The 11,695-nt window shown below is 31.1% G+C and overlaps 1 protein-coding gene across 1 annotated transcript; it reads left to right on the top strand.

Annotated features, from left to right (window-relative positions):
• The first annotated feature begins 1,608 nt into the window (after positions 1-1,608).
• Positions 1,609-6,225, top strand: LOC112514575 (histone-lysine N-methyltransferase EZ1-like). The gene is made up of 10 exons (XM_025121163.1): positions 1,609-1,689; positions 3,304-3,399; positions 3,504-3,814; positions 4,005-4,097; positions 4,354-4,438; positions 4,621-4,767; positions 4,865-4,912; positions 4,992-5,066; positions 5,436-5,545; positions 6,141-6,225. Exons 1-10 carry the CDS (start codon positions 1,609-1,611, stop codon positions 6,223-6,225), a joined length of 1,131 nt encoding a protein of 376 aa, XP_024976931.1.
• The last annotated feature ends 5,470 nt before the right edge of the window (positions 6,226-11,695 follow it).

The following is an 11,695-nucleotide window of genomic DNA, read 5'->3' as shown; positions in this document are numbered from 1 at the left end:
TATTTTAGGCATTTAAAAATCTGTAATTTAACTTTCATTTGGATAATTTGTTTTTTATTTAAGGTAATATTTATAAAATTTATATTTTTCATAAAAATCACATGTAATTCACAATTAATTGGCCCTTTTTTCCAAGAAAATCCTGTTTTTTCCCTAATCAAATGTGATTTAAAATATGAAAATAATGATTCAAATCAAACATTAAGAAAAAAGAGAAACAAAATCACATATGATGTATAGCATAACCTATTTAATATGCATATGAGATCACATGTAATTTAAAACGTAATTCATAATTTACAAATATTACATGTAATGTTATGGACAACTTGCATTTTATTCCCTTTAAATTTGCTATGATCAATATGCACATATGATATTTTAACGGAAATTAGTGAATTTTTTGGGAAAAACGTTGATTACTTGTGGATATCATATGTAATTTATGACAAATTGTAAAAAAAATTTAAAATTTATTACTTCAATAAAAAATAATTCTTTTTATTGTCATAAAAGATAAAAAATTAATTATGCTTAAATCACAAAAATTAGAAAAAAAATATTAAATAAAAACTTTAATTAAATGCGCTCTAGAATTAAATGCATTTCCATATATAATCTATATGCAACAAATGACACATGTTATTTTAGACAATCTTTGAGAAAGTTCTATTTAAAACATGATTTAAATAAATGATTGATTGTGATTCATCCTCTTATTTTCTTAATTCTAGACTGTTGATCACCTTTAATCTCAAACACACCCGTGAATCACGCTTGATATGAGATTGATCCGGTGCATCTTGTCCTAATATGCATCCAACGATTGAGATCTCTTTTACGCTTCTCATCGAAATCCAACTCTCTCGTTTAGAACTCACCCACACACACACATATGTATATATATACATATATGATAATTAAAAATAAATAATCACAAAACTATTTTATTTTTGAGCGATCAGCATTTGTAATAATAACATTTTATCTCAACAAAAAATAACAAATGTATTAATGAAAATTTAAATATTTACAACTACAATCATTAAAAAATTAAAAAAAAAATCAGTAATTCGTTACAATCATAACAATTATATTATTTTAATCTAATTAATGCAGGATTTTACAAATCTAAATATTCAATAGTTAATTTTATATTGTGGTTGGTAGATGATAACTTTTTTTCATTTATTAATTCATTAAATCATTTTATTTTTAAATATGGAAAATAATTAATATAAATTAACAAAACAGCGATTTTTTTAAATATTTATCATAAAAAATAACTAAAACGACCTTCATCCACTTTTCTACTTTTTGCAATAAAAACCGGTGAATAAACAAACTTATTAATAGTTTTGCTAAAATTAGCCCTTCAATTTTAACAGTTGTACATCAATAGTACCCCAACCAAATCAATGTTCCGCCACCTTTTGCCTTTCCTATATATATATATATCGTCTTCTCTTCTGTCAGAGTAGCAGCAGCTCCCCCCAATTCCAACCCGAAGAGCTCATTTCTCACATCAATCTCCACCTCGCTTTTGAGTTAACTTGGTCTCCTGCCTGCAACTCGTTGCAGCTACTCACCGTCTATCAATCATCAGCCATGACAAATTCTTCACCACCAAAGGTCAATCCTCTCTCCACCGCCGCTGCCGGCAGATCGGAGTCTCCAGATGTTCCTGTGGTACTGTTGAAACATTATTAACTTGTGTTTAGTTTTGTTTATCTATTAAAATCTCAGATCGCATATTTGGTTAGCTGAAATGAACGAAAATAGCATGTTTTTTATTGTTTTTGGCTGTTTATGCATAGATCGGTGTATTTCTATCCGTTTCATCTGTATTATGCTGCCATCCATGATGAGTTTGTGTCTCGGAGAATTTCTAGTAAAACTGTAGGGCTATTTTGTTTTTAAGATACTGTTCCATTAGATTTTAGAACAACTTTGATCTGTTAGTAATAGATCGGTCTAGATTTGATGCATACTGTAAGAAGGCTAATTAGATGCATGTAAATTTCATGGTGATGCTATAGATCATACATACACAGCGACATTTTTCCACTTCTGACGATGTCTGAAAATAAAGATAAATGTTACAATGGAGCAAAAGATGTCATGTGGTAATAAAATACAAGACGAATGATTTTTTTTTTGAAGTATATAATATATTTATACGACAATTGTAACAAATAAACTCACATACCTTCCTCACCTTCGGTGCGGTTTGAACTCCGGACCTCCAATGAAGGCCAAAGACCTAGAAACCGCTAGGCCAAAGGCCATTTGGTTGGAAACACGAGATTTCTGGTCAAGTGGCTAATTAATAATTATGAGAGAACAAACTTAACATGTTAATGAAAGATTAGTTTAGGAGCAATTGTGTTTATTTATTGGAAGATAGCATTTCATACTTAATCATCATGACCATCGGTTTCGTATTCAGTTCTAACACAATGAAGAGTTTATGGAATTTGGGATTTTCGAATTTAGCTAGAAGGGTAATTAAGTGATACGAGTTGTAGATGAATAATAAGATTTAGATTTATAGATGAATAATAAGATTTGGATTTGTTGGAATTTCTTGTCAATGTAAGTGTGAGGTTACGCTTTTTTCTGAGTCTTGTAGAAAGTTGATGTTTGAACTCTTGTGGTTTTCTTGTTTGGTTTATATCTGGTTCGGCCTTTAAAAAAATGGCACAAAAACCGGTAAAATGATACTTGTTGATTCCCACTCTCATTAACTAAGAACATGGAGGATTATTAATCCAAAGGTTACATGATCTCTATAAGAAAAATGGAATAAGATAGGAACATAGGAGCCTCATGGAAACGACATACCGAAGATCAATATGACCTATTTGTGGTATGGAGGTTTGGGGGTGGTCGTATTCGTTAAGTTACACATGTGAATATGCTACTCTAAGTGTCGAATGTATTATGTTAAATATGTGTTCATATGTACTTCAGATTTTCAATGCAGTTGTAATTGCACTTAAAATACATGTAGATACACATACATCCAACGACGATCGAAGATTAATCTACTCTAATTAATAAGATAATAGGATTAAATAGGGCAGCCCTTAATAGACAATGGATTACAAAAAGGAGCTTTGTTATATTGCATCCAATTCAATAATATCACATAATATTCTATAATGGTCTATGTTTAAATTCCCTTCACAATCTATTCAATTAGCTAATTAAGCAAATAATCAAAGGTACATCATATATGTCTTTTACTTTTTACTCTTATGAATTGTATATTTTAAAGTGAATAGTATGCATATTGAACAGAATGCAGCACAGCAAGAAGCAGATGCTACTGAAATTTCAATGGTTATTGAGTCTTTGAAACTGCAAGCTGATGCTGATCGTCGTGAGTATGTAATGGTACAGTCTTACACCAACATGCCTTCCTAGTTTCTGGAGAACTTTATCTGATGAAATCACTAATAACCTCTTTGTCCTGCCTGTATATTGTGTAACTCTTGCAGAAAAGGATGGAAGAGAATCGAATTAAAGTAGCTGAAATCACGAGGAATCGCCACCAGTTGTCCATTGAAAGAACAAACCAAATGAATATGAACGGAAATAAATTCGACAACTTATTGTCAAGGAGGCAGCAGGAAGCAATTGATATGCAAAAGCGGGGTGAAATAAGGTTTGGTGGCAGCAGCAGCTCTCAAGAAGATGATCCAGTAATTCCCCTAGGACCTGGCATTGTACTCAATAGTTCTGTTCGGCCAATCATTCTTCCAAAAGTTGAGAAACTACCTCGTCATGTTACATCTGTTTTCATTGATAGGTAGTTGCCCCTACTTGTCTATTTCTGTTGCGGTGATCATATTTTACACAATCGGAAGATGGTTATTTCACTCTATTAATTGCTCAATCAGGAAACCCATTTGCCTCTCTTGTTTAGTGTTTACCTACGTATTATATGTTAAATCTTCACATGACTTCTTTCCTTCTTATATTATTGAATGCAAATGCAGAAACCAAAGAAGGATTTATGATGACCACAATGGCTTCAGTGACGAAGAAGAAGAAGAGAGGGAGTTTGCTGGACCTGAAGATAACATCATCAGGTTTGTATATATATATATTTCAATCTATATTACTATATGTTTCTGTGTTCCACTCAATATACATATTCCTATTTGTTACCTGTAGCATTCTGAATTTTTCTTCAAGTGCAATCTCTTTGTCTATATTTCTACGATCGGTTTCATATGATTTGATCTTTCATCTTGGGTATTATTTTCATTGGTTGTTTGCTGCACATCTGTGGTAATAGAGTAAATAATGTTACTATGTGTTCTTGTGGTGTTGTAATGTTTCCAGAATGACTGTTGAAGAAGTCGGAGCATCCGATACTGTCTTCGATTTACTGGCTAAGCGCTTGTCTAGAGAACCTTGTGAAGTCAAGGTAATTAGCTCTAACTGGATTTTGTTTTGTCCGCCGATGAAAGCCTCTTATTTAGTAGTGTTTCTGTTTCTGTTTGAGTTGTGAATGTTGTAGTCATGGTGCATTCAGGATGTTTCCCCTTTTTCTTGCATTTGTTTAATAAAGAGACATGAAATATCATCAAACATCATATATATATACAGGCAAGATATGAAGCTCTTGTTAGTAGAAAGAATGCCACAGAAAGCTCTAAACCCGGAGAGACTGACTCCGCTATGAACGCGCTTCTTGATAAACGTCTTGAAGAAGCTCAAGCTCCATTCGACTACCTGTTTTGTCGCCAATGCCTGGTAATTAAGCGTTATTAGTGATTTCCTGTTCTTGGTTTTCGGTGTTGTATTAATTTGTTGTAACCGAAAAATCTTTTGTTTTTTTTTATTTTGGCAGATATTTGATTGTAAGTTTCATGGCCATGGACAGGAGCTTGTATATCCAGTAAGTCGACTTTTGCTTATTCTGCTGGATTTACCTTATTCCTACGGTTAATCATGTTAACTTCAAAATTTCTAATTAGGTTGAAAAGGGGACTTGGGACGCCACTGAAGAAGAAACTGTCCCATGTGGGGAAAATTGTTACTTTCATTTTCAGGTATACATGCACTCTCCCCATCCCATCAAACAAATTCATTTTCTAGTCATTTTTTTCTTCTCGAAATAGTCGGTATTTATGCAAGATGCTTTATTTTTTAAAAGGAAAAAAAATGTTACGCATATGTTTAAGGATCCTTTAGGCAAAAACTTGAATCTTTATGTAATTTTTTAATCCGAAAATCGAGTTAACGTAAATGCGTTGGAGATGCGTAAACTCCAGTTGAAATGAGATGGAAGTTTCACTTTTACTTTACCATAATTCTTTTCTGATTTCCATTTAAAATTCATTTTTATATGGTGCTCTAGTATTTCTATTTAATTGCGGGTATTAATGTCATAATCTCTTAAGCATCAACTTTCTGATCAGGTGAAAGAAAATGAGGGTACCTCTGAAAAAAAGGTGACAGATTTTAATTCTTGGCGAACTTTGGAGAAGGATCTTTTTAAAAAAGGGTTGGAGATATTTGGCAGGAACAGGTTAGTAATCACTTTTATCACATTTATTGACAAAACGTTGTAATATAATATTTTATAGAACTTAAGTTTATAAGATTAAATTAGACAACGTTCTATTTAAAAGTATTACAATAAGTTTATAAAACATTTTTGAACGTTTTAACAAGTTTTTTTTGAATGATTGAAGATAAAATGTCATATTAGATGTTTTATTGAGCCATTTTGATAGGTGTCTTATAAACTCACAATTTTATAGAACATTTTTTTTCAAATAATGTCTTATAAAATAGTTAATTATACGACATTATATTTTAAAAACGTTCTAAAAAGTTTGTTGAAACACCTAAAAACGTCTTATAAATCTATTGTAATACTTTTTAGACATGTCATTTTTTGGTTTGGTCCTATAAAGTATTTTATTGGGACGCTTAAACATTTTAGACGTACTATATATAAAGCCTGATAATTTGGTCCATGAAGCTTCTATGTTACATATATCTTGTTTGTTTGTTTGTTATTGGGATATTTTTCAAATGGAGCTTGTTTTCAGAACTTGATTAAGTGATGTATTTTTGTCATTGTAATTAATACATGTTCTTTTATCATATTATTGCAGCTGCTTAATAGCTAGGAATCTTCTGGGTGGTCTGAAGACATGTGCGGAGGTGCATCATGTTCTCGAGGATTATAAGCCATCATAAATTATTGTCTAGGTGATATGGCTGCCGAAATTGCTTCTGGATCAGGTGAAATGAATTTATCACAATAAAAGTTGAGCATATATGTAATGCAGATTTGTTTCTTAATTATGACAAGTGATCATATGCAAAAGGATTTGTAACTGTACTTCAATTATGCTCTCTTATGGAACTCAATTTTCTTTTAATTATTGGTTATTATTAATGGGAGGACACATGAAATTGCAATCTCAGATTGTTTGATGTTGTTGGTTTTCTAAGTTGAAAGCTTCATCATTTAGTTTTCATCATGGAGTTGATGAAAAATCAGCTGTTTAGGATAAGGTGGTGCTTTTTTTGGTCTAACACTTTGGCCAACACCTACCCTCCTCCCCTTTCTTGAATTTCTTCCCCGCCGGTGAACCTGTTTCCTGTAAAATTCAGGTGACCTCACCGTCCCCCTCTTCTCCGGCAGCCTTCCCCACCTACTTCCCTCTTCTTCTAAGCATTTTCTTAATATCCTTCCCCATGTCTGTACCAGAAGCAAAAGCAGTTGCGAAGAAGAAGATGTGAACCTCCATCGATGGGTTTCACATTCTGCATCTTGATTTTTCTGTGTTTTTATTTGTGGGTGTTCTTGGATTTTCATAATTTTTCTCGGTTGCATTTGTTTTTATGAAGATGATGATATTCATGAGTTTGGAAATCATCCAAAAACTCAGGTTTCATTGGGTTTCATTTGATACCCCTCAAAGAGTTGGGATCTGAAGCCATGAGTAGGTTAAACCTAATAATACCCATCAAAATCTGCCAGTGAGTGTATTTGGATGGACGAGAGTCGCAGGTTATGACTACTTGAGTTGCACGTTGTCAGTTCTTGAGTGAGGATAATGGCTTTATACAACTACCCTAGAAAGCAACTGACTTCTGGAGACGGATGGTCTGCAGTGGCCAGAGATGGGGGGGCCGAAAATGGAGGTATCGAAACACCTTCATTTTCTGAAAGCGAAAACGTGATAACATACTTTGTCCATCACATGTGACGTTGAGACGTGGGCAACCTTTTTTTGGCGCAATCTAGGCTGTGTGCTAAGTCACATGCAATATTATCACATGTGATACAGGCGTTCTTGCGTTTTTATAAATGAATCTTAGTGTGTGTGTGTGTGTATATATATAGAGGGTTGAGTCATGTGAGAATGAAAATTATAGTAAGAAGAGATCTTCACCCTTAAATTAAACCTAACTGAAGATCAATATTAATGAATTGCACGGATCAGTTCTAGTACTATCAAGCGCTATTCATGGGATTGGGATGAGATTAAAAGCGATTAAGACCCTGGATCCCTTCTTAGACTTCTCATCTTAACTTATATTCTCACACGATCTTTCATACACACACACACACACACATATATATATAATAAGAGTCTCATTCATACGAGAATATTAACCAAATAAGTCGCATTCATACGAGAATATTAACCAAATAAGAGAACACAGTTGCCCACTCACATTTGCATTATTGACCGTATTCCATAATTGCATGTAAAATCACATATGATTTAACCTTTTTTATTCTCTTATTTTGACATGTTCCCATTTGATACTCACTCTATATTAATAATATAATATACTTTTTGATATAAAATAGAGATATAGGGAACTAAAATGATCTGCTTTCTAACTGGATTTAAGAGAAAATCTTAACACTCGTCAGTAAGAGGGACGATATCCGGAGGATCTTGTTGGATAAATTTGTAATAAATGAAGATTAAAGACCATTTTCTTTGAAACAACCAGAAATTTCCTTGATGGTTTTGAAGACTCGAACTAACAACTTATAAGAAGCCTAACGCTACCTTGTGTTTGTGAGTTGATACGAACCTCAAGGTTGCATGTAGTATTCTTAGATGTGGTTTTATATCCCAAACTTATCTAACAAAAAGTTTCATATATGTGTTAATGAATATAAAACCAACCACAAGCCTCGAAAACATAGTCTAACCATAATATAAGGTCAACAAAGCATATAAGAACTAGGAGTTGGTTTATGGTGTGATGTGTTAATTTTACGGTTTAAGACATGCAGTTTGGTTTGTGGTTTAAAAAACTCGAACCGTGTATGCAATTTTGGTTTATATTTTTGAATCTAAATGCTGCAAACATTCCTAAATGACACCTTGAATAACGTTAAGTAATTTGAGTATTGGACGAGTGAATGACTACGTGATTTGTTATTTTCTTTCACTTACCTTGTTAGAGAAAACATACTTGAAACTAGCACACCACTAATTATTATCGATGTTATATTTGTCTTATGTTTTGACTGTATTATTGTTCGAGGTTTTAATGTGGTTTAGGTAAAGGCTATATATAAGAATTGTCGTCATTTAAGTACAACCAAGAAGGTGAGACATGCTACAAGCTTTTAATTTATATTCTTATCATATACGTATTAATGAAATCTAAATGTTAATCACCAAAATTGGCTTTCAAAGTCTTAGGGTTGCATGGGCCATATATAAAATTTGATGTGATGTACATTGAAACGATGTTATATATTTCCATCCTTGACGAATTGAAGGTTGAGACGTAAGTCATTGTAGTACTGATAAGGAGTGTGTTTTGGTTAAGACAAGTGGCTACCAAGATTGAGGTAGATCAAGAGACCAAATACGAAGATTTTAAAATTTATCAACCATTAGAATCAAGCGGATATAAATGGCGAATGCTACCTCCTTGGCATGTTATGGAGCCACCCGACTTCTCTAAATTCCCGGTATTGATTGTTCTTAAGGCATCTAATTGACAAATGACGTGTCATTCTCGTTGGAAGGCAAATATGTAAGGATAAATACTGTTGCGTATGAATCTTATCTTTTCTAGGGATAATAAACGTTAATTTGCACCAATCTTTCTAGCATGACGATATGAAGATAGGTGTTATATAGGACAAAGAATCAAACAGATCATCATCATCATAAAACATACTAATTTGAAAGAAACCCGCACATGTTGATCTTACTCGATACACTAATAACAAATACCGTTAAACTATCCATTAGCGTTTATATATGAGTGTGTTTCGTATGCAGGATAATACAAGACATAACAAAATAAAAACTATAACTTGTTATCTCATGTTTCATGTGACAATTAGACTCAGACTCAATATGACTGATCAATGAGACAATAATGCATATTTTTTAGCCGATCAAAAATTGGGTGAAACAAAAATAAAAAAAAGAGGGGCATACGTCGAGACAAACTTGGTAAAATTACTAAATTTTCTATATTAAATTAAAACCTAAAACACTTTACAATTCTTTTACCCACCTAACTCAACATAATACGTCCGCACCTTTATTCAGTCCAATTAACATACCAAATACACCCCTAATTTTAAATCAAGCAATTAATTAATTGATAAGATATTCTCCCTAGCTTGTAGGAGTAAATATCATTTCCCTTTAGTAATGTATTCAAAAATTACCTTACCAACAATAGTGACGTCACATCAAAGTAACTGCATATAATTACTTGCCATCCACTAAATCCATATTTAATAGAAAATAATAATTATCTTCTAATGAGTAATACTATTTTTTGAATCAAATCATATGATTTTATGTATATTCTCTCTTATTTTTTATTTATTAAATTTTTTTTATAATATTTAATAACCTTACATATTATATCTATATATTTATAGTTTATGTAACCATTTGGGCCCACCTACATATATTTTATTTAAACCAATCTTTAATAATATTCAAAAAACCAACAGAATAATAATTAATATTATTTGAGTAAACTATGATTTTGGTCCCTGTGTTTTGAGAAAGATTATTGGTTTATTGTTTTTATATTTATAATTTATTATTGTTTTCATCATTGAGACTAAATATGTTTAAAACCATCAACCAACTTAGGGATATTTTAGTTTTTTGATTTATTAAGAATATTTTTTGGTTTATTTTTGTTATTTTAGTCTTTTTGATATAATAAATATATATATTTTTTAATAAAAAAATTAATACATATTTTTTTATGATAAAATATTTTTAATACAATTAGTTTTTTTATACTCTTGGTTCATTATAATTTTAGTTTCTTATGAGTTCAATTTGTGTCACTAACATCATTCAAGTCCAAGCCGTTGAGTATCTCACACATAAAAGTACTTTAATTCTTTTTTTCATAGGTACAAACAATTAACTACTTTTATCGAATAAATCTATGTAATTTTATTAATAGGACGTATAATTGTTTGGTCTCATAAATCATTCACTTATACCAAACAAATATATGTCTTATATAAATATATTATAATTTACAATAAGTTTATAAAATATTGTTAGGCGTTTTTTTAGAACATTTTTAAAATAAAGTGTGCAATTAATTTTTTTATATGACATTTTTTTACTATATACAAATCCAAAAGGACGTCATATAAAAATGTATTTTTAAGAAATGCCATATAAAAATCTTATTTTAATAATTTTCTTTTAAAAATGTCATATAAACGCATGTTTTTTAAATTACAAATCCCAAAAGATGTCATATAATCATGACCAAAAATATGAAAGGTTAAATTTTATGAAAAATATTTAATCATTTTATCATAAACAATACAAAAATAATGTAGTTTTTTTTTATGTATTAATTCTTTTATCAAAAGATGTATTGTTTTATTAAATCAAAAAGACTAAAATACTAAGGGGGTGTTTGGGATTGCTTATCTGAAACAAGTTATGCTTTTCTACAAAAGCACTTATCAACTTATTATAAGTCAGAAGAGTTTAATTTCTTCAAAAACTTTTTATTACCGGTTTGGCACCGGTAAAAGTTGTTTATCCAAACACTCAAAAGTGCTTATTACCGGTACCACACCGGAATAAATCAATAAGTTGTTTTTATAAGCAATCTCAAACACCCCTAAAAAAGAAACCAAAAAATATATTTAATGAATCAAAAAAACTAAAATACCCTAGATTAAATGAATGATTTTTAATAGATTTAGTCTTAAGAATGAAACCAACAATAAATTATAAATTATAAAAATAAAAATAACAATAAATTACAAACCATAAAAACGAAAATTATAATTTCAAAACCACGTAAAGTGGCAATCGTTTACAAACTACGAGACGGAGATTATAGTTTACTTTAATTATTTTGTCATAAAAAGTTGACTATGAAAACATAAAAAGGACCATCATCAACTTGTCTATTTTTTGCTATAAAAAGTGATGAATAAAATTATAAGATATACTTAAAATAGGTTTGCTAAAATTAGCCCTTCAATTTTAACAAGTGTACAATAAAAGCACGTAATCAAATCCAGGTGTCATTCTTCTGCCACTTTTTGCCTTTCCAAAATCCGACTCATACCCTGATCCTCACGCAACTACACTTGGCGCTCCTATAAAATCCTCTTCTGTCAGAACAGCAGCAGCACTGCCCCCAATTCCCCAACCTAGGGTTTCAA

Source organism: Cynara cardunculus (genome assembly GCF_001531365.2).
Source record: "Cynara cardunculus var. scolymus isolate 2C chromosome LG 1, CcrdV1, whole genome shotgun sequence".
Classification (NCBI taxonomy): domain Eukaryota; kingdom Viridiplantae; phylum Streptophyta; class Magnoliopsida; order Asterales; family Asteraceae; genus Cynara; species Cynara cardunculus.
The sequence above is the reverse complement of the archived record's forward strand: the minus strand, read 5'-3'. Positions and strand labels throughout refer to the sequence as shown.